We start from the raw sequence: 24,655 nt of genomic DNA, 5'->3' as shown, positions 1-24,655 counted from the left end.
GGCGGAAAGGTTATGTGTAATAATCCAGCTGTCCTGCTGGTTTCTCCTGTGATTCCTAAAGTCTCACACAACCTCGGTTTCCCGGCTACCGGGAATCTGCGCTCTGCCAGGGAGGTAGCCCAGTTGCAGATATCCTCCCCAGATGTCACTCGCCTGTGCTTCGCTCTCCTGCACGCTCACTTTACACTGTTCTTCCTTCTCTGTTTCCCTGTCCAGGAGCCACAGCACCTCTGGCTGCATGGCCCCTCACACGTCTCTCTTCTTTTCTCTTCCCGCCAGGAGCTGCAGACCCCCACGTCTACTCAGCTATTCTCCTATCGTACCAGCTCCGCCTCAGCTGAAGTTCCATGACAAGCTCCTCTCTGACTTTCTCCAACTCTCCTTCCGGCCTCAGACTGCTCCAGTCTAGTATCAGGCCTTTCCCCTTCTCCTCACACAGTCTGTCCCTCTGACAGACTTCCTTCTCTGCTGGTCTCACTGGACTGACTGACTGCTTTCCCTCCAAGCCAGAATATATCAATAGGGGAGTTCCCCTGAAAACAAGATTCAGAGCTCCCCCTTCTAGCCTGGAGTGTGAACATGTTGTGTGCTTTGTGGCTACCTGATAGATGAGATCTTCCCTTGCTTCCAAGCGTGACATCACTCTCCCTGTGAGGAAAGCAATGCCACTGTGACGACCAGGACCCTGGGGCATCAGAAATGTCAAAGCTAAAAGCTTGAACTGCACCATCTCCAACTTGTTGGCTATGGAAATGCTGCCTTTTTGCCCTGTTGATTTAAATGGTTTCGGAAAGTTGATGGCCGTCTCAGTCCCCTAGAACCAGTCGCCAAGTCGTCATTACTTCTCTAAGAAAGCTGTGCCTGCGCTACACCAGCGTGTGGCAGACAATATCACCCGTTCCCTGAAAAGAATTGTCTATCAGGGTGCATTTCAGCACTGACGCCTGGACGACCAAACATGGGCAGAGGTGCTACATCTTGATGATTGGGCACTGAGTGACTCTGGTGGCTGTGGGGGCAAGTGGTCAAGGGGCTGCTCCACAAGTCTTGGAATCCCCAAGACATGTGGGACAAACCTCTGTATCAAATACTGATTCTGCCTTCTCCACCTCCTCAAGGGTCTCCACCTGCAGCGTCAACCTCTCCCTTAATAAGACACATGTTCCAACAGTGAAGAGAGAATCCCCCCATCTTCATACTACACAGCCAGAGATCACCACAATCAGGCAGTGTTTAAATTAATATGCCTTGGAGATCGCAGTCATACAGCTCAAGAGTTGTGGACAGCTATCCAGGCAGACTTAGAGCAATATCCCATATAGAAAAGAAATATCAAAAGTGACGAACCAATTTTATATTAATGAACATTAACCATAAGATATAGTTAATAAAATATTCTTCATTTTTATGTGATATTTTGTGTCATTTTGCCTTCCTATTGTTAATAAAGTAATATAATTATTTTTAAGGCTATGTGTACATGTTGTGGATTGGGGTGCAGAATTTTCTGCACAAAATCTGCATCTCCTGGCAGAAAACGCAGGTGCAGATTTGATGCCTTTTTGTGTGGATTTACTGTGGATTTTGTGTGGATTTCATGCATTTTTTAACCCTGCGGATTTCTAAAATTGGAAGTGTGTAGAAATGCTGCAGATCCGTACAAAAGAAGTGACCTGCTCTTTCTTTTGATCCTCAGCGTTTTCCATGCGGAATCTTCGGCACCATTAGCACAGTATTTTTTTTCATATTGATTTCCATTGTACTGTAAATCACTTTGCGGATCTGCAGCGTTTGTGTTAGAGCAATGGCTGTCTCCATTAAACCTGGAGCTAGGGAAGGCCATGCGCGATAGCGATACCACTTTAGTGGTGTGTGACAATACTTTTTTGAAATGTGAAGACTCGAAGTTGGTTCTCCATCTGTTGGGTTGCCTGTAATGGAAGGTGTGTCAGAGGCCTATTATACTGTTTCTACCCTGTGAAAATTGATGTGTATGATAAGAATTTTTGGAAATGTGGAGAATCCAAATTGGGTCTCCTTCATGTGTGTTGCCTGTATAAGTAGGGCTCCCAGGCAGGCAGGCCTGCACTTACTTTCACTCAATTACCGTTGTTACTATCCTTACATTTTTCTACCAGCAGTACTCTATGAAACTTATGCTTATGTCATCTGAGTGTGGCTGTGAAAAAAAGGAGCTGTTGCATGAGGTATCAGGGCTTCCAGCAAAGAAGGATTACAACGCTCCCTTAACCATCAGGTCTTCATCTAAACTTCAATTAAAAGCTGTAAATGCTGGGTGAGACCCTGATACCTCATGCTTGGCCCATGGTTTACTGCTTCTGTGCCATTATAAAAGGTTCTACTCTGGGTCAATTGATCAGTCAACAACCAGTGTTACATTCCTTACATTTTTCTACCAATAGTACTGTATGAAACTGATGTTTGTGCCATCTAAGTGAGGCTGGGGAAAAAAAAATTGGAACTGCTGCATGAGGTATCAGGGTTCCTAGAAAAGAAGGCTTACACTGCTCCCTTAACCACCAGGCCTTCATTGAAACTTCAATTCAAAGCTGTAAATTGTGGCGCAGACCCTGATACCTCATACATGGTCCATAGCGAACTGATGCTGTGCCATTAGCAAATTTCTACTGTGAGTAAGGGTACCGTCTCACAGTGGCACTTTGGTCGCTACGACGGCACAATCCGTGACGTTCCAGCGATATACTTACGATCTCGCTGTGTCTGACACGCTCCTGCGATCAGGGACCCCGCTGAGAATCGTACGTCGTAGCAGATCGTTTGAAACTTTATTTTGCTGTCAAGTGTCCCGCTGTGGCGGCATGATCGCATTGTGTAACAAAGGTGTGCACGATATTCTCCACCTCCTGTGTGCTGATTCTACATCGCAAATACGTCATGAAATTATCGCTCCAGCGCCGTGCATTGCGAAGTGTGACCGCAGTCTACGACGCTGGAGCGATAATGGAGCGACGCTGGAGCGTCACGGATCGTGCCGTCGTAGCGACCAAAGTGCCACTGTGAGACGGTACCCTAAGTTGTTGCCACTTTTCATGGAGTCTGCACCTAATTTTATCTGTTTGGAAAGCTTTTTGTCATCCCCTTAAGGTGTTGCATACACAATTGGTTTGTCCTCCCATTGAATTTAATGGGATTCGGGTACTTTCGTAGAACATTGGGATGTTCAGCTAAACGAAAAAAAAAAAACTTTTAAAGGTTTGCTCATCTCTACTTATGATCATTTTCAAGTTGAGAAATTGAATATAATGTTGATTATGTACAATTTTCTATTTCAGAATCGACTTTTTTTTTTTACACATAGCTGGGACCGGAATGGGCAATAATGTTGCAATAACTTATGCCTTATTATTATTTATTGTGCATTGCTTATATAGTGCCACCATATTCCTCAGTGCTTTACAAATATTGTCATCATTGTCCCTATTTGGGCTCACAATTTACATTCCTTATCAGTATGACTTTTGAGTGTGGGAGGAAACCAGAGAACCCTGAGCAAACCCATGCAAACACTGGGAGAACATACAAATTCCGTGTATATGTTGTCCTTGGTGGGATTTGAACTCAAGACCCCAGCACGGCGAAGCAACAGTGCTAACTGCTGAGCCATCATTAATGTTAATGAATGAATTTGACTTTGCTTATCCCAATAAGTTGTATTGTAAACGCTTTGATTTCTGGTAACATGAGAAATCTCTGTTTAATTATGTAACTCATACTATAATAAAGATAATTTGCATTATATTTTGTGGTGTGATTTTTGTTTTTTGATGACTACTCAAAGAGTGCATATTCATTAACATGTAGCTCTGTGGCTTACGCCATTTTTTGTATTTGATTATTTGCCATTCTAGCCACTAAATAAACTTATTAACCACATTTAGTTGACAATTGGCTGAATGAGCTCTCCTGTGTATGAGAGAGCCGGCCGAGATGACTGTCAGCCGGACAATTAGCCGAAGAATTGTTTGGCCGACAGCCATTTAATTTGTATGACGGGATGAAGCCATATACATTTCATTACTATTAACACAGAGAGAAAAACTACAAAAACTGCAAAAGAAAGAGTTGCGCCTCTTTAGCATTTTGGATCTTCTCCTGGCTTTGGTTATCATATGAGCACAAATACAGTTTATACACGTACCCATTAGTATTGTTCTTTTTATATACGGTATGTTGCATGCAATAAAAAGTTGCCAGCACATAACTAAGTCCTCCTGTCTTGGGTTACATACTCTTTAGAAAACATTAAAAAATTAGTTTTTTTAAAAGCATCTTTAAATTGCTTATTCTTCAGAGTGTAAATTACAGGGTTGAGCAATGGGATTAATACGATATACAGAAGAGAGAAAAACTTGTCCTGTGTTGGAGAATACATTGATGTGGGCCTCATATATAACGATAAAGTTGTGCTGTAATATAGAAGTACAGAGGTGAGATGGGAGGCGCAGGTCGAGAAGGTTTTACTTCTTCCAACTGCCGAGTGAATGTTCATGATATTAAATACAATATAAATGTAAGAAACCAAAGTCATGATGAATGTGGTCATACCAACCAGCGCACCTAAAATGTAAGTTGTCATATTTACGTAAGTGGTATCACTACAGGAAAGTTTCAGCAATGGAGAGACATCACAGAAAAAATGATGAATTTGGTTGGATGAGCAAAAAGATAACTTTGAGACTAAAATTGTAAAAGAAGCAGGTTCTAATACTGCAGCAATCCATATGGAGGTGACCAGAACAAAGCAGGTTCTTGGACTCATGAGTATGGTATAGTGGAGCGGATGGCAGACTGCCAAATACCGGTCATATGCCATAACTGCAAGAAGAATCATTTCCATACAAGCAAAGCAAAGAAAAAAATACATCTGTGTTATACACCCGACCAGTGGCATGATCTTGTGTTGAGTAGAAAGCATAATAAGAAGTTTGGGTAGAGTGGTAGAAGTATAGAAAATATCCAGAACTGAGAGGTTACTCAAAAATATATACATAGGAGTGTGCAGGTGAGGATCGAAGACAATCGTCACAAGAACTGCAATGTTTCCAAATATTATATTAAGGTAGATTGTTAAAAATATCATAAAAAGAGGAAATTGAAGGTGAGAAAGATCGGAGAAACACAGGATTGTGAATTGTGATGCTTGTGACTCATTCCCTGAAGCCGTTTTATACATGATCTTCTACAAAAATGAAACATAACTAAATGTAATAAACCTTTCAGACATCCACAGTTTATTATTTCCCTTATTTCTTGTAAATTTAATAGTTTAATAACAATAATTAACCTTGAACATGATAAGATTCCTTCAAAAAAATACAGATAGCCATCAACAATCTGTTACACATTCACTATGTATGGGGGGGCCTGACAGATGATTGTCATGGGACTAAAGTTTCTAGCATGTTCAAGTTTGGGTTGCTGATCCTTTTGTTCTTTAAGAGATAAGCCGCCTCCAGGGATGTCTGACAGTGGCATAGCGAGCACAGGAGCGCGCATTCGAGCAAACGCTCCCACGTGTTGGGAGCGTCAGATAGCTGTACCAATGTATTACCATAGCAGCCAGAGGAGTCCTGAAGTCTCCTATGAAGCCTAACCTGTGGCTACAGCATCTGACTAGTCTTCATAGGAGATCGTCAGTTTCACAATAAGGCTATGTGCATAGGTTTAGGATTTGCAGCAGAAAATTCAGCCGCAAATCCTGATGTATTGGCAGGAGATATACTGCCTAAAATACTTTTTTGACATGAGTTTATGTTGTGTATTTTTCTCATTAGTATTGGTGGAATCTGCTGCAAATCTGCAAATAAAAAATAAGCAGTGTGTGAATGAGACTTCAGGATTCTTATTCACTTTGCTGGTATTGTGTAACATTGGGTATTTTCCACAACAAATCTGTGCGGAAAAAACAATGTGCTTACATACCATTATAGTGTATTGCATAAGTAATGAAGTTATCGTGGGTTCAAGTTCCATAAGGTATACTAACTAAAGAGGTTGTCCAATACTTCAGTTTTGATTACCTCTCCTTAGGTTAGGTCATCAATGTCTGATCGTTCAGGGTCTGACACCTGGCACCCCTGCCGATCAGCTGTTATTGATGTCGGCGACGGCGACCCCCCGTCAAAAGTACTATCTTGGAGAGCTGGCCAACTTCTGGTAGTGGCTGAGGTTTGGTTGTAAGCATCCACCTCCTATTGATTTGAATAGGAGGGGAATGTGTAGTACTCTGTGGCGGCCACTATCAGAAGTAATGGCTACACAAATGAGAACATCCGGCCGACGGCCACATCCGCCTACACCGATAACAACTGATCGATGGGGGTGCTGGGTATAGGACTCTGACTGATCAAACATTGATGACCTATCCTTAAGATAGGTCATCAATGCTAAAGTAGTGGACAACCTCTTTAAAAAGTTCAAAAATATAAAAAAAAAATACCAAAAGTTTTAAAGTTTAAATTACCCCACTTTTCCACAAATGTAAATTACCGTAAAACACATTTGGCTTTGCCTGAACTAATAAAATATGAAAAAATATTTATCATATATCTTGAGAGCTGAAATGCTGCAATTCCCTCCCCAAAATGCAATAAATGGTGATGAAAATGTATTTACCCCAAAATGTTGTCAGTAAAAATGCCAGCCCTACACCCTAAAAAGGAAAGGCCTCATATTGCTCCATCGACAGAAAAATCTCAGAAACGTGCGAAAAACCATTGCACCTTGAACGCTGTAAAAACAAAACCCAGAAAACCATGTCATTTTATTGCCATCTTTCAGTACTTCCTATGGTTAAAATAAATTAATTCAATCAATAGTGAATCTCGTTACTCAAAAAACACGCTCCCAAATGGCTTTATTGATGAGAAAATACAAAAGCTATATCTCTTGGAAGAAAGGGAAGGAAAAAAAACTGCAAAATCTGCCAGGTAATTTATTTAATAATCTGACTTATATAATTCCACAGTACTTTGCAATCATCATTGCTGTCCCCATTGGGGCTCACAATTTAAATTCTGTATCAGTAAGTTTTTGGGAGGAAACCAAAGACAGAGGAAGTCTGTGCACACACTGGAAACATACAAACTGCTTGCAGAGGTTGTCCTTGGTGGGATTTGAACCCAGGACCCCAGTGCTGCAAAGCAACGGTGCTAACCACTGCGCCACCGTGCTGCCCTATAATTTCTTATATAACACATTTTTTTTAACATAGAAGGTGACATTTTTTAGACAACCCTTTATGATAACATGTGGGAGCTAATAAAGTTGTCCGGTCTTAGAAAAAATTCTTACAAATAACAGTGCTCAGCTATTTCAGGCAATTCCACAGACAATGAATTGAAGAAGAGAGACTTAGGCTACTTTCACAATAGCGTCGGCCCGTCGCAGCGTACCAACGCATCCTGTGACAATGCAGCACAACGGGGCAGTGGATGCATTATTACAACGCATCCACTGCCCTATTGTGAGTTGCGGGGAGGAGGGTGCAGAGTTCCGGCCATGCATGCGCGGTCGGAAATGGTGGACACGACATACAAAAAAACGTTGCAAGCAACGTTTTTTGTTCCGACGGTCCGCCACAACACAACGCAACCGTCGCATGACGGTTGCGACGTGTGGCAATGCGTTGTAATGCATCGCTAATGTTAGTCTATGGGGAAAAAACGCATCCTGCAGACAACTTTGCAGGATGCGTTTTTCTCCAAAACGACGCATTGCGACGTGCATCGTGCGACGCTAGTATGAAAGTAGCCTTACCGTGACAGAGCAGTGCCAGAAGACCACAGCATCTGATGGCTCCTGCTTCGCTGCTGAGAAGAAGCACTTCTCCGGTGCATTGAATGTGTTTGCTTTCTTTCAGCAGGACAGGGGTTAATCGGCCATGTGGAAATCCTTGCATTCAGCTGTGATCAGTTAGCCACTCCTCTCTCCTATAAAAGCTAGGCCTTCTGGCCAGATCCTTGTCTAAGTTAGCACTTGCTAGATAGACCTGGAGAGTGAGGAGCTGGTGTCTGGAGAGCTGGAGGAGTTTATTGTGTGACTGTTGATTGGTTCATACGCTTGGAAATTCCTTAACCTTACCTGACTTATTTTCTTCCCCTGTCCTTCACACCCTGGTGAATACCTCTGTTATTTGTGAGAGTATATTTGTGTGAGTGGAATTTTTTTTTACCCTTGTCTTTGTTCCCCTCTCTGTCGGGTTGGAGTACTGCGGTACACGTAGCGCCTCTCTTCCTTGGGTGGGGGAAGGGGACAGATGCAGGCTGCAGCTAGGAGACAAGGCAAGGGTGGAGGCCCCAGCATCCTCGCCATCTGATGTGTCCCGGGGAACAAGGTGAGATAGGGACCCCCGAGGGCTAGGGCCAGGAAAGGTGCCCCTTGTCCCAGTTTACTCACCAATCCTGTCGTGACACTTATCCAGTCAACGTGAAGACAGAAAATGACGTTGTTGTACAAGCTGTGCTTCACTGGTGATCGCTCTGATGGCCCAGGAAATGACAACCACTGTACAAGGTATGATGATCTGCTAGATGTCGTAGCTGCAAGGTATTATGGGGAAACCCCGACATTTGCCTGTTCTGATGCTACAGTAGTGTGGGAAATTGTGTTGTAGAAGTCCAGAACCGTGAATTGAATCAGAAAGTGTTCAAATTTGTGTGAATTTGTGTGACTTTCAGAAAATTCTACTCAAACTCAATCCTCCACAGATCAATCCGCTCATCTCCATTTTTTAACAGCAGATTTCTTGTTCTTTCATATTGTCATGATCACACTAACATGGCAAAGAACCAAAATAATGGATGGGGTATATTTCTAAAATCATGAAAAATACAATTTTCTCCTTACAATAAAATGTAAAATTATTAAAAATAAATTAAAGCAATTGTCTAGTTAAGTTAAGTCAGAATTTGTTGAAGTCAGCATCTGTAAATTGATTCCTCAAGGAAGAGAGATCTGAGGACAGAGAAGTGACTTATAAGTGGAGAAAATGGCATTTTGTGCTAAGATATATACTGTAAAGTTTTTTTTATATATATATATTCTCTTGTACTGTTGGTTTTTTGAAAAAAATAAGTACTAAAAGTATAGTTAGTTTTTAAGCCTATCAAATGGCAACATTCAATTATACAGACCTTTGCTTTGGTCAATAATTGTTCAATAACTTCCATTTGCTCTGTAAATTTTAATGACTGGCCCTGTAATATGAAAAAAGGTAATACAATTCTAGCTAAAAAAAAACAACTTAAAACTCAAAAATATAACAAATTCTATTGGTAATACTCACATCGGGGAAAATATTTGAACGTGACAAACTGATTCTACTGTGAAGGTGAATCATAAAGACAATGGTATGAGCTACTATAAATACTAGTGGATGCATCTGTGGACTGAGCCCTTAGAGAATTCATGCTGCTTTTGGGTCTCACTTTAGAAAGAAATGAATCCCACTAGAATATGTCTCTACGACAAAGATTAATCTTGTAAATTAATGGAAGAAACATTCATTATTTAATACGTCTTAGAAATCAGGACAAATAACGTTGAGTTCCAATAACAGGCCAGTGGCTCATTTTAAACTCATATACAATTTTCAAATACAGTAACATTTTATTCATAATAAAACAAGCCCAAATTGAAAACCATAAATCCAAATTTCTCCAACATGCTCAAACCCACCATGGGGGAGACTTATTCGAGGAGAAGTATCACAACGGATACATCTAGGACACTCCCATAACTAACATTATCCAAGCAAAAATGGAGTACAAGTCCATACTAAAATAACACTTTTATTGAATACAAGTTGATAAAAAGTTCAATCTCGAATACATTTAAACAAATCATTAGACAAAAAGTAACAAGCAAAAGAAAAAGTGGAGGTAGCACAGATGAAAAAACCAGCGCAGAAAAAGACTGATGCCATATATATATATATACAGTGGGGCAAAAAAGTATTTAGTCAGTCAGCAATAGTGCAAGTTCCACCACTTAAAAAGATGAGAGGCGTCTGTAATTTACATCATAGGTAGACCTCAACTATGGGAGACAAACTGAGAAAAAAAAATCCAGAAAATCACATTGTCTGTTTTTTTATAATTTTTTTTGCATATTATGGTGGAAAATAAGTATTTGGTCAGAAACAAACAATTAAGTTTTTTGGCTCTCACAGACCTGTAACTTCTTCTTTAAGAGTCTCCTCTTTCCTCCACTCATTACCTGTAGTAATGGCACCTGTTTAAACTTGTTATCAGTATAAAAAAGACACCTGTGCACACCCTCAAACAGTCTGACTCCAAACTCCACTATGGTGAAGACCAAAGAGCTGTCAAAGGACACCAGAAACAAAATTGTAGCCCTGCACCAGGCTGGGAAGACTGAATCTGCAATAGCCAACCAGCTTGGAGTGAAGAAATCAACAGTGGGAGCAATAATTAGAAAATGGAAGACATACAAGACCACTGATAATCTCCCTCGATCTGGGGCTCCACGCAAAATCCCACCCCGTGGGGTCAGAATGATCACAACAACGGTGAGCAAAAATCCCAGAACCACGCGGGGAGACCTAGTGAATGAACTGCAGAGAGCTGGGACCAATGTAACAAGGCCTACTATAAGTAACACACTACGCCACCATGGACTCAGATCCTGCAGTGCCAGACGTGTCCCACTGCTTAAGCCAGTACATGTCTGGGCCCGTCTGAAGTTTGCTAGAGAGCATTTGGATGATCCAGAGGAGTTTTGGGAGAATGTCCTATGGTCTGATGAAACCAAACTGGAACTGTTTGGTAGAAACACAACTTGTCGTGTTTGGAGGAAAAAGAATACTGAGTTGCATCCATCAAACACCATACCTACTGTAAAGCATGGTGGTGGAAACATCATGCTTTGGGGCTGTTTCTCTGCAAAGGGGCCAGGACGACTGATCCGGGTACATGAAAGAATGAATGGGGCCATGTATCGTGAGATTTTGAGTGCAAACCTCCTTCCATCAGCAAGGGCATTGAAGATGAAACGTGGATGGGTCTTTCAACATGACAATGATCCAAAGCACACCGCCAGGGCAACGAAGGAGTGGCTTCGTAAGAAGCATTTCAAGGTCCTGGAGTGGCCTAGCCAGTCTCCAGATCTCAACCCTATAGAAAACCTTTGGAGGGAATTGAAAGTCTGTGTTGCCAAGCGAAAAGCCAAAAACATCACTGCTCTAGAGGAGATCTGCATGGGGGAATGGGCCAACATACCAACAACAGTGTGTGGCAACCTTGTGAAGACTTACAGAAAACGTTTGACCTCTGTCATTGCCAACAAAGGATATATTACAAAGTATTGAGATGAAATTTTGTTTCTGACCAAATACTTATTTTCCACCATAATATGCAAATAAAATGTTAAAAAAACAGACAATGTGATTTTCTGGATTTTTTTTTCTCAGTTTGTCTCCCATAGTTGAGGTCTACCTATGATGTAAATTACAGACGCCTCTGATCTTTTTAAGTGGTGGAACTTGCACTATTGCTGACTGACTAAATACTTTTTTGCCCCACTGTATATATATATATATATATATATATATATATATATATATATATAGTGCTTAGTGCAACAGATCAAGACAGGGGGAAGGGGTCAGGGGGTATAAAGCCTCATTAGTTATTCAAAGTCCATGTGGACATACACAGAGCCCTGTACACAGGCTCCAAACAATCAAATCAGTCAATGATTATAACATGGCTCCCCTTACATCCTTACCCCTGAAGCTGGCACTCAGAAATGATCCACGCTGGAGCCCCAACGCGCGTTTCGCGTCAGCTTCGTCAGGGGGCGGTGCTGCTGATAAACCTGGGGTGCTATTTAAGGGTCCCATAACTACCTGAATTGCTGCCACCTGATACGGCGCATGTCGCCGCTCACACGGTCGGGAATTGCATCCCGGGAAGCGTCGAAGATGGCGCCACGGCCAGTTCCGTCGCCATGACGTCACTGAACCGCACGCGTCATCAAACGGCGCCGCCCACAATGCCCCAGACACCGAGCGGCCGCTGACATGCGCACGGTGGTCTACTACGAATAGAGAACGTAGGTATCTCTGGAAGGAGCGTCTATCTAGCTGCCACAGTATGAAGACCAGTGTAAAACACCAATAGTGTCCTAAGTGATGAAAAAAGGAGGGGGAGAGAGGGGATGGGCAGGGGGCGGGGGGAGCAACCACAACTCCATAAAATCGGACATTCGAAAATGCCAGCCAAATATACATAATTGAGAAACCCTCCTCACTCTATATTAACCCCAAAAAATAAAAAAGGAAAAAAAAAAATAAACAAAATACATTAAATATCTGAAGCCACGTTAGATATTTAATGTATTTTGTTTATTTTTTTTTTCCTTTTTTATTTTATTTTATTTTTTTATTGATGCATCATCAATCACCTGCGCCACCTCTCATTGGTCTGGACAGTGTTTAAACCACACACAAGATGACTCCACCCCCAGATGAAGGCATGGCGAAACGCGTCGAGGTGGGCACATAACATGGATGTAACAGGCCTGGTCATATTACATATTCAAGTGTAGACACTTGTCAAACATTCTACTCTATTTGCTATATATTATATGCTCATGTCTACAAGTTTTCCACCATGGCGTTGCAAAAGTTGGGTTCCTATTAATGGTTTCTCTTGGACATGGTTGTCCATTATCCCTAACTGATATATGCACGCTACTACATATGTTATAAATATATATGGGCATTTTATATATGTCTTTGACTTCAATTATATGAGATACTTGATGTCTACAATTATATTTCTGAGACTGGGAGTTAGCTCTTTTGCTTCGCACTAGCACTTTTCTGATCCCTATATCTGATTGACTGCCTACTATATAATCATCCATTTTATATATTAATATATTGTCTGCTTTTCTTGCACTTTATCTCGTGCACTATTATAGTGCTTTCCATGTATCATTTCTCATGATATGTGCCCCCTGTTTCTGATTCCTTTACATGTCCATTGCTGGTAACATTTATTGGTCAATTAGACCATATCTCTTTTTTTCTTTCTGGTCATATCAGACTAGTGCAGAGGGAACCAGACATAAGAGAAGAGAGCAAGACACGACGATGGTGCTGAGTCAAGAGATAAAGCATGTTTTGCTTTACAACTAGAGCTTCATTTGAGCCTATGATCCCCTAAACAATAACAAGGAGGACCATGATTGTGAAGAGGCCTGTAGAAGAAAGAAGGTCATCGATGACCCCAGTCCTGAAGAGAGTAATATTAGTCACAGCACAGAGACAGAGGTGGTCAGAGAGAGCCAGCAGAGTAGGGATTGGTAGAGAGATGCTAATTAAATCAGGCAACAGTCTTAAAGGGGACAGTAACCAGCATAGGGTCCTGATGAAACAAAGAGAGGTAGGAGGGTATTTATCGGAGCTTGCTTGGAAGACCAGAGGTGTGTGGGCCTTTTTGAGGGGGAATAAAAGTGGCAGCTGAAAATAATATGTGTGAGAGAATTCACCATCACTGAGATTGGTGTGGAAGCGGGAACAGAGAGTAACAGGGTGCAGGCGGTGGTGCACAACATTTCACTGTAGTACATCATTATTGGTTCCTGTTCTTCAACATTTAAGCTGGGGTACACAGTGACTTTGGCCACGACACCTGTTGCGTGACCAAGGTTCACTCGGTGCTGCTCCTACTCCGCAGTGCATTACAAGTGAATGGGGTCATATTGCGGCCCCCAAGGATCCTGTGACAAACGAGTTATAAAAAATTTGATGAGATGGACTTTTTGCCACTTGCTTGTCATGGTTGCAGTGCCCTCAGGCCACAATGCGAAGCCATTCACTTGTATTGTACTTCGATGTAGCAGCAGCACCCAGCAAACCCCAGGTGTCGTGGTCAAAGTTGCTGTGTAACCTTAAACTTCTAATGTCTCCTTATTGGAAGTCCTCTTAATAAATTCAAAGATGCGGTGCCTGGCAGTGTCTTGTCGAGAACTTGTTGGGCCATCAGGGGTGCTTGGCGTATGGTACTGCCTCCCTGCTCTCTTTTCTCATGTATTCTCATGTAATGAATACAGACTAAGTGATGGTGCTTGTGGCTCAAATTATTTTCAAACACATACATTAAAATACATATTAGGTGATCATTCACAACTTTCATTACTGTGGAACGTGTTGGTATCTGTTCACGGAAAAAGGTGGCCAAGAAAATACAGCTGCAGTGTGAAACTGTATTTTCTCAGTTCTATTGAGTAGTCTTGACAGCTTGCACCAGTTCACACTTGCCTTATTCTAGTTGGAGGTGCTGGTCAGTTTTTTTTTTTTTTATTTCATGGGAAATGGTGAAACTGACCATCAGTCTGTTCCCGGTCCTCAACAGGGCAAACATATAGGAGGAGCAGATTTTTTTTTGTCATTTGGTTATTTAACCAATTTCCCATCCTGTAGGAACAATTAATCGAGCAGTCACCTCATCTACATAAGCTGTACAGGAGGTAGGACCGACAATGCAGGATGAGGGCTAGTAGTCCGCAACCACTGGCTGAGCGCTCTTAGTCAGTATCCCTCACTTTTTTATGGCTCAGGTCTTCCACTTTCTCTTTGTGCTATCATAGATATGGGACATTATTTATCAGGGGAGAAAAAGTGAAGGTGATAAAATATTTATTTGTTTAGAAAATGATGGCACAATGTAGTTCGTCTGCCTTCGCGACATCATCCAGGGTTGACTTAGGGTGGTTTCACACTTGCGTTTTTGTCTGCAGCGTTTTTTTGTTTTTTTTTAAAAACGCATGCGTTTTTTTTCCCTATATTTAACATTGAAAACGCATGCGTTTTTTTGTGTACGCGTTTGGTCGCGTTTTGTGATGCATGCGTTGTTTTACTGCATGCATTCATTTTCTGAAATGCTACTTGTAGTATTTTTAGAAGCGTTTTTTGGACCAAAAAAAAACGCATGCGTTTTCATGCGTTTTTTTTGGGTCAAAAAATACATTGGAGTCAATGGGGACGCATGCGTTTTTTGGTGCATGCGTTTTTTGCGGTAAAAAACGCATGCGTTTTTTTATTAAAAAACCTGAAAACACACTGATATGCCACCCCCCAACATAAAGGTGATAAAGGGAACCTAACCCTACCCCTAACCCTACCCCTAACCCTACCCCTAACCCTAACCCTAAGGGATCCTAACCCTAACCCTACCCCTAACCCTACCCCTAACCCTAACCCTAAGGGATCCTAACCCTAACCCTACCCCTAACCCTAAGGGATCCTAACCCTAACCCTAATCCCTTTATGGTTAGGGTTAGGGGTAGGGTTAGGGTTAGGGGTAGGGTTAGGGTTAGGATCCCTTAGGGTTAGGGGTAGGGTTAGGGGTAGGGTTAGGGTTAGGATCCCTTAGGGTTAGGGGTAGGGGTAGGGTTAGGGTTAGGATCCCTTAGGGTTAGGGTTACCGGTAGGGTTAGGGGTAGGATCCCTTAAGGGTTAGGGTTATGATCCCTACCCCTAACCCTACCCCTAACCCTAACCCTAACTATTTCTGTTTATAGTGGGTTTTTTACTTTATTTTGATGATTGGCAGCTGTCACACATTTCTCAGCATGCGTTTAAAAAACACAAACGCATGTAAAAACGCATGTAAACGCGTCAAAACGCCGCGTTTTTTTCACCACATGCAAAAACGCATGCGTCAAAAAAACGCAGCGTTTACACGCGTTTACATGCGTTTTTTCACCATGCGTTTTTTTGCGTTTTTTAACGCAAAAACGCACCACAAAAAACGCCAATGTGAAACCAGCCTTAGACCCAGTCTAAATACAACCTGAGGTCTGACGGAAGATTAGCCTGGCTACATTATTCCATGATTTCACAGAAATTTTACTTTCTAACCATTAGGGTTGAGCGAAACGGGTCGAAATTGTTCAAAAGTCGCCGACTTTTGGCAAGGTCGGGTTTCATGAAACCCGACCCGACCCCAGTGGGGGGTCGGCCATGAAGTCGGCGATCTTTTGATTCTGGAATCGGAATTCCGATCCCGATTCCCGATATGTTTAAGATATCGGGAATTGGTATCGGAATTCAGATTAAAGTGTAAAATATAGAATTAAAATAAAAAATATTGCAATACTTACCCTCTGACGCGCCCTGGTACTAACCGGCAGCCTTCCTCCTTCGAATCCGCGCTTCTAGGACCTTGCCGTGACGTCGCGGTGACGTCGCGGCTTGTGATTGGCCGCGCGGCCGCCCATGTGACCGCTCGCGCGGCCAATCACAAGCCGCGACGTCACCCGCGACGTCACCGAAGGTCCTGGAAGGGCTGATTCTTAGGAAGGAAGGCTGTCGGAAGGAAGCAGGGCGCTTCCGAGGGTGAGTATATACCTAATAGGTCACATGGGCGGCCGCGCGGCCAATCACAAGCCGCGACGTCACCCGCGACGTCACCGAAGGTCCTGGAAGGCTGATTCTAAGGAAGGAAGGTTCCCGGTTAGTACCAGGGCGCGTCAGAGGGTAAGTATAAGGATATTTTTTATTTTAATTCTATATTTTACACTTAAATATGGATCCCAGGGCCTGAAGGAGAGTTTCCGCTCCTTCAGACCCTGGGAACCATGGAAACCCAATGCACTGCATTGGGTTTCGAGTTTCGGCCGACCCCGACCCCGACTTTTTTATAGGATCGGCCGATTTCACTCGACCCGACTTTTCCAAAAGTCGGGTTTCGTGAAACCCGACCTGATCCTATAAAAGTGAAGGTCGCTCAACCCTACTAACCATTTTTAGCAGTACTCATTTTGATATTCTCTTGTATTACTGCCTAAATAAAAATTTTACATTTTATTATACCCAATATAATTCACAGAGAAAAAAAGTTTGGATCCTATTGGTCTCCAGGTGCATTCATTAATTAATGTAATGGGTTGCTCAGTTTAATTTAAAAATAGATAACTAAAGCATGAATATTCACTGTGAAGACCACAAGACCCACTGTAGTTGTCTGTTGGAAACTATATATGGCCGATGAGCGAATGCAACATTTTAACAAAACAATGATGCTACACACCACTAGATGGCACCAAAAACCTTTTGTCAGACCAGTATGGCACTTTTTTTTTGTTACTTTTTTTTAGAGTTGTGCATAAATTAGTTAGCGTTACTTAAACAAAATACATTAGAGTTTACATGGAAATTAAGAAAAAATTTTAAATTGCCATTTTATGCACATAAATAGAGCAGACATATCCTCATGATGCGGTTAGTTCACGACAAATTTTTCCACTCCACTCCAAAGCAAAAAGACTAGAAATGGTTGTCCTGTTATACCAAATCTCTTCCAAATACTTCTACGACTGAAGGATAGTGTGAACTTCCAGCTTTTATTTTTATCTTATTTTTTATATTTGGTTTTGTGATTGTGCAGAGAAGGCGCAGGTTTCCATAGTGCAGGAAGTGAAACCCATTGCAGTTGTATGGGTTTCCCCTATATTTCATGCCCCCTTACCAAATGTGTATAGCAATAAATATATTGTGAAGATTTCAGCAGAATATATATTTGTATGAGAACGTTGTCTATTTCTGCAAAGTCCATTTTATACGTGCAGAACTTGCACCACCTGCTGGTCATTATGGAAAGTTGCATCTTAACAATTACGAAATAACTGAGTTTTATAAATTGGATTAAAAGCTAAATTTTGGCCTGAAGTTTTTCTCCTATATTTTTTTTATCTGTGAGCATAGCTAATTATAACTAGTGTTGATTATATTGTTTCATTCCTAAAATTGTGCTATACCTAACCACAGGTGGTGTGGGGAATTACAGCTCATTCGGACACAGCTGCAACATTTTCTTTAGAAGAAAGCAGCAATATTCGTCTAAGGACATGTTCATATGTTCAGTGTTTTACATCAGTATTTGTAAGCCAAAATGGGGAGTAGAACAATCGGAAGAAAAGTATAATAGAAACACGTCACCACTTCTGCATTTATCACCCACTCCTGGCCTTGGCTTACAAATACTGATGGAAAATACTGACCAAATACTGAATGTATGAACGTGGCCTAGTTCTGTAAAATCTGATTTCATAGTCCTGACCAAGTTGAACACATACCGGTATGCCCTTGGCTCATTTATTCAGAAGTACAAAAGTAATCCTCAAGTCACATTGCTGCAAGCTTTGCCAATGGTTTAGGCAAAACCCAACCCCAATCATCTTCTCTTGGTTTTGCTATTTTTCCTCCTCACCTTTAAAGAGCTATATACTTTTTTGTTAGATTTTGTCCCACCTGCTCTCCCTTTCTCTGCTTTTCCTCACCGCTGGAGACATCTACCAACCCGGGACCCCCACAGCTCATACCTCCCACTACCCCCTCCTATCGCTCCCTATCTAATATGAACTACCGCAATCTTTCCAACATAAAACCCGTGCCCCTGACGCCCACCCCCTGCTCCCTCTCACTGGAGCACTCTGGAATGCCCGCTCAATCTGCAATAAGCTTCACGTGATTCACAACCTTTTTCTCTCTCGCAATCTTGCCTTCCTTGGCCTCACAGTAACATGGCTAACACCCTCTGACACCGCCTCCACTGCTCCACTGTGTTACGGAGACCTCCACTTCACCCACACCCCTCGACCCGGCAACAAACATGGTGGAGGAGTGGGTCTTCTTCTTTCTTCTAACTGCACCTTTTACCCAATTCCACCTCTACCCTTCCTTATCCTCCCCTCTTTTGAAGTCCATTCTGTCTGCATCTACTCTCCCTCCAACCTCCAAGTGGCCGTCATATACCGACCTCCAGGCCCGGCCATTGCCTTTATTGACCAATTCTCCACCTGGCTTCTTCACTTTCTCTCTGCTGACATTCCCACCATCATCATGGGTGACTTCAACATCCCCATTAATACTCTTCAGTCAACAGCCTCCAAACTTCTGTCCCTAACTTCATCCTTTGGACTTACTCAGTGGTCCTCCGCAGCCACCCACACAGACAGACATACATTAGACCTGGTATTCACCCATCTCTGCTCTCTAACTTCACCACCTCCCCTCTCCCTCTATCCGACCACCATCTGCTCACCTTCTCAACCCTGTCCTCCTCACCGGTCATTCATGTCCAGCAAAATGCGCACCCCCGCAGAAACCTTGCACACCTAGACACCCACACACTCTCTGACTCTATCCTACCACTGGCATCCATATCCTCACTCCACGACACAGACAGTGCCATTGCTTTCTACAATGCCACTCTTGCATCAGCTATTGACACAGTGGCCCCTCTCGTCCATGGAAGAGTGCAACATATCAATAGACAACCCTGGCACAATAACACCACTTAAAAGCTCCGGCAAGTGTCCAGGGTTGCGGAGCGGCGTTGGAAGAAAACACACTTGCAAGACGACTTCACTGCATTCAAACATGCAACACTTGCTTTTAAATCTGCTCTCACTCTGCTAAACAGGCCTACTTCACAACCCTCATATCTTCCCTATCCTACAACCCCAAACAGTTATTCAAAACCTTTAGCTCCCTCCTCCGCCCCCCCACTGCCCCTCCAACCTCCCTCATCTCTGCTGAGGACTTTGCCACACACTTTAAAAATAAGATCGACCAGACAAGGCAAGTCTTCATTGTTCAACCACCACAACCCCTTTGTATACCAGACCAATGCCCAAACCCATAACCTCCCTATCCAACATCACTGAAGGGGGGCATAATTGTCTCCTCTCCAAATCGCACCTCACCACCTGTGTGCTCAACCCCATCCCATCTCACCTCCTCCCCAACCTCACCACCACACTTATCCCATCCCTAACCCACCTCTTCAACCTATCACTATCTTTAGGCACCTTCCCTTCTGCTTTCAAACATGCCACAATCACGCCTATCCTTAAAAAGCCAACCCTCGATCCAAATGCTATGTCCAGCTATCACCCAATATCACTGCTCCCATTCGCTTCCAAACTCCTGGAGCAGCACGTCCCCTCTGAACTTTCCTCCCACCTCTCATCTAACTTGCTCTTTGACAATCTACAATCTGCTGTCCAGAATCCCAGAGTGCCTATCAGCCATATCCTCCTTCTTCTCCTCTCGCTATCTCAAACTCAATGTGGACTAATCTGTACTCGTCATCTTTCCTCCATCCCATAGATCTTCCTTACCTGACCTATCTATCGCAATCAATGATATCATGCTTTTCCCCGTACCGGAAGTCCGCTGCCTTGGAGTAACCTTCGACTCTGCTCTGTCCTTCAAACCGCACATCCAAGCTCTTTCCACCTCCTGTCGCCTCCAGCTCAAAAATATCTCCAGAATCCGTCCTTTCCTCAACCGTCAATCTACTAAAATGCTTGAGCATGCCCTCATCATCTCCCGCCTTGACTACTGCAATATCCTTTTCTGCGGCCTCCCTGCTAACACCCTTGCATCTCTCCAGTCCATCCTTAACTCTGCTGCCTGACTAATTCATCTCTCTCCTCACTACTCCTCTGCTTCACCCCTCTGCAAATCTCTTCACTGGCTCCCATTCCCTCAGCGTATTCAGTTCAAATTACTAATACTAACCTGCAAAGCCATCCATAACCTGTCTCCTCCATATATCTCTGAACTAATCTCCCGATATCTTCCCTCACGTAATCTCCGGTCCACCCAAAACCTCCTTCTCTCCTCCACACTTATACGCTCCTCATCCAATCGCCTCCAAGACTTCTCCCGAATATCCCCCATCCTCTGGAATTCTTTGCCTCAACACGTCCGACTATCAACCACATTCGGATCCTTCAGACGGAACCTGAAAACCCATCTCTTCAGGAAAGCCTACAGCCTGCACTTACCCTGCTGCCTTCTCATCACTACCAAAGCTACCGCCTCACCAACACCGGAGCTCCTGCAACCCTCAACCTTCTGTCTCCTTCCCCATAATCCTGTAGAATGTAAGCCCACAAGGGCAGGGTCCTCGCCCCTCTGTATCAGTCTGTCATTGTTAGTTTGTTTACTGTAAGTGATATCTGTAACTTGTATGTAACCCCTTCTCATGTACAGCACCATGGAATCAATGGTGCTATATAAATAATAATAATAATACTGCATGGGCTGTGTTATACACTGCGTGGGCTGTGTTATATACTGCGTGGGCTGTGTTATATACTGCGTGGGCTGTGTTATATACGGTGTGGGCTGTGTTATATACTATGTGGGCTGTGTTATATACTGCGTGGGCTGTGTTATATACTGCGTGAGCTGTGTATATACTGCGTGGGCTGTGTTATATACTGCGTGGGCTGTGTTATATACTGCGTGATCTGTGTAATATACTGCCTGGCTGCTATATACTATGTGGGCAGTGTTATAGACTCCGTGGTCTGTGCTATATATTACGTGGGCTGTGTTATATACTGCCTGGCTGCTATATACTACGTGGGCAGTGTTATATACTGCATGCGCTGTGTTATACACTATGTGACCTGTGCTATATACTGCGTGGGCTGTGCTATATATTATGTGGGCTGTGCAATATACAATGTGGCTGCGATATACTATGTGGCTGCGATATACTACGTGGCTGTGCTATATACTACGTGGCTGTCTGTGTTATGTGGGCTGTGCTATATACTATGTGGCTGTGCTATATACTGTGTGGCTGTGCTATATACTGTGTGGCTGTGCTATATACTATGTGGTTGTCTGTGTTTATATACTATGTGGCTGTGCTATATACTGTGTGGATGTGCTATATACTGTGTGGCTGTGCTATATACTATGTGGTTGTCTGTGTTATATACCATGTCGCTGTGCTATATACTACGTGGCTGTCTGTGTTATATACTACATGGCTGTGCTAAGTGCAGCGTACATACATACTGTTAGGGCTAGCGGAACGCACCGAATAAATAGAGACATTTATTATAATTGGTGCATTCGCAGGAACCTGCTGCTAGCAAATGGCGGCACTGTTTGGCGGTATAGACTAGCTCTGTTACTTCACAGAGTAGCCGTGAGAGGAAAGCACTGCGCCCTGTTAGCCTCACAGGAGCACAAGCTTACTGCCGAGCTGATAGCAGTCAGTGGTTATGCAACACGCAATCTCCTCACCGGAGAAGCCGGTATTCTAGGGGCTTATTTCAGCCGGGTCCCTGAATACATTTACACATAACCACACTGGCGCAAAGCACATAACTTAGATTTGATACTAGCGCATGGCCGTGCGGCTATGCAAACCTTATATAGCTGCAGCAAGTACAGGACCTTCCTAGAAGGACCAATGAGAGGCTGCCACAGAGCCTGAGGAACTTCATTACCTTCCTGGAGAACCAATGGGTCTTGCTGCAGTATGTAAGCATGTGACCCTTGATCTCCAATGAGAGATCTTACCCTGGGCATGCTCAGAAAGGAAAAAGCAGGACTTAGTCCCAAAAGCGCCTGCTCGCCGCTGCCCAACACTGGCTTCAATGGCAGAAGCTGGAAAGGCAGCCTTTACACCCTTTACACAGAGTCATACTGAGCGAGACGCTGGGACCGACATCTCTGCTGAGCAGGCTCCACTGCGGCAGGAGAAGAATGGGAGACTGCAGCGGAGATGGCCTGAGATTCCCCCTGTGCAGAGGCGGGAACTCAACCCCTAACACATACAGTACATACATATTCTAGAATACCTGATACGTTAGAATCGAGCCACCATTTAGTCTCTTTATATTATACTATTTTCATAGGTGATGTCACCACACAAACAGCAATTCTGACTTTTCATTATTTTTTTTTCTTTTTCAGCGTTTACCACATTGGATAAGCCCGATAGTATGTTATAAATTTGAATATTTAGACATGGGCGACAGAACTTTGTTCTGCTTTTTATTCAGTTTTTAGATATTATTTAGGTTCTGGGAAGGACCAGGTTTATATAAAGTTTTATTTTTTAAAAAGTGGTTTGTTTTGTTTTTTACACTTTTTATTGTTCTCACCAGGGGACTGAAATAGTAATCAAATATCACGGCACTCCAATCAGGATCAATTAAAAAATGTGTTTTTTAAAGTAATCCAGTATAATTTGACATTTTGGTTAACCAGACCTTCATCAGAATAAGGCCGATTTCACAAGTCAGTGTCTCCGGTACGTGTAGTGACAGTTTTCTCACGTACCGGAGATACTGACACACGTAGACCCATTCAAATGAATGGGTCTGTGCACATGTCAGCGTATTTTGACGGAACGTGTGTCCATGGGCAAAACACGCAGATATGTTCGTTTTTACCCGGACACACAGGCCGCCAAACGTGCCACACACGTGCACACGGAACACAGTGTACACTGTATTCTGTGTTCACAGACGGCTGCCGGGGAAGCAGCGCTACTGTAAGTGCTGTTCCCCTGCGTGTGGTGCTGAAATAGGCATTCATCCATTGTACCCTGCTCTGCCGGCAGCTGTGTGAGCAGGGGACAATGAATGAAATAAAAACCCAACGCGGGGTCCCCCCCGTTATTTGTCGAGTTCCCACCTCTGCACAGGGGGAATCTCGTGCCATCTCTGCTGCGGGTTCCCATTCTTCTCCAGCCGCAGTGGAGCCTGCTCAGCAGAGACGTCAGTCCCAGCGTAGACGTCGGTCCCAGCGTCTGACTCAAGCTGATACTGGGTGACTGCTTACTACTGTTCTTACAGGCTCTGCCTTTGTAGCCAGTGTTGATCGGCAGCGAGCAGATCTTTCTGGGACTAAGTCCGGCTTTTCCCATACTGGGCATGCCCACGGGACGACCTCACATTGGAGGTCGGGGGTCACATGCGCAGGTCCTGAAGCGGTTCCTGTTGGACCACTAGGAAGGTCCTTGAGTACTAAAACTATAAAAGGTTTGCATGGCCGCATGGCCATGCGCTAGTATCAAACTTATGTTATGAGCTCAGCGCCAGTGTGGTCATGGTTGTATGTGGTCAGGGTTTGGCTGAAATAAGCCCCTAGAATACCGGCACCTCCAGTGAGGAGTTTTGTGTATGTGGATTCAGGGCTGGCGTATAGCCATTAGAATTCTGGCTCCCCCAGAGAGGAGTTGCTTGTGTGCTATTCTGACTGCATGACCACTGTTGGCTCCATTAGGTAGCTGTGATCTCCTGTGAGGTTAACAGGGCACGGTGTTCTCTTTTCGTAGTGAATCTGTGAAGTAACAGAATTTGCTTATATCGCCATATAGTACCCCCTGTTACTAGCAACAGGTTTCTCTCCTACACGGTGGACCCTGGGTTGTGAACGCAACTACTGTCTCATACATATATAAATTTGGTGTGTTCCGCCAACACTAACAGAATACTAGCACCAGGGTCTGGCTAGTAAATGGCTGACAAACAGCAATCCTTGCGGTACATCCAGCAGCTGGAGGGAAGGTTGGCGGCTCTCGAGTGCGTAACCTCAGCTGTGGATGTGGATGTAACTGCAGTTGCTGTTCAGGCTGCTAGCGTTGCTGCAGCAACCTTGTTCAGTGCCACCCCTGTTCCGACTCTATCTCGCCTCCCGCTGCCAGAAAAAATTTCTGGTGATAGTAAATCTTGTAGGAGTTTTGTGAGCCAGTGCTCTATACATGTCGAACTCCGGGCCTCTGAGCGGGCAAAGGTGGGATTTATTGTGTCTCTTCTG

At 43.5% G+C, this 24,655-nt stretch overlaps 1 protein-coding gene across 1 annotated transcript; it reads right to left on the bottom strand.

Moving 5' to 3' along the window:
• Positions 1-298: 298 nt before the first annotated feature.
• On the bottom strand, positions 299-5,215 carry LOC138666824 (olfactory receptor 5AR1-like). The gene is made up of 3 exons (XM_069755000.1): positions 4,272-5,215; positions 1,077-1,146; positions 299-814 (listed from the first exon to the last, which is right to left on the bottom strand). Exons 1-3 carry the CDS (start codon positions 5,213-5,215, stop codon positions 299-301), a joined length of 1,530 nt encoding a protein of 509 aa, XP_069611101.1.
• Between the last annotated feature and the right edge of the window lie 19,440 nt (positions 5,216-24,655).

The sequence above is a fragment of the Ranitomeya imitator genome, chromosome 2, assembly GCF_032444005.1.
Source record: "Ranitomeya imitator isolate aRanImi1 chromosome 2, aRanImi1.pri, whole genome shotgun sequence".
In the NCBI taxonomy this organism is placed as follows: domain Eukaryota; kingdom Metazoa; phylum Chordata; class Amphibia; order Anura; family Dendrobatidae; genus Ranitomeya; species Ranitomeya imitator.
Note: the sequence above shows the minus strand (reverse complement) of the source record. Positions and strands in the feature narration are given on the sequence as shown.

Excerpts from the sequence above, each read along its gene's own strand:
- LOC138666824 (XM_069755000.1), bottom strand. The coding sequence starts at position 5,215 with ATGTATAAAACGGCTTCAGGGAATGAGTCACAAGCATCACAATTCACA. Across the intron at positions 1,147-4,271 it reads TTTTTAATGTTTTCTAAAGA|GGAGAGGTTGACGCTGCAGG; the intron begins GTATGTAACCCA and ends TGTCTTATTAAG. Across the intron at positions 815-1,076 it reads AATCAGTATTTGATACAGAG|GGGACTGAGACGGCCATCAA; the intron begins GTTTGTCCCACA and ends GACTGGTTCTAG.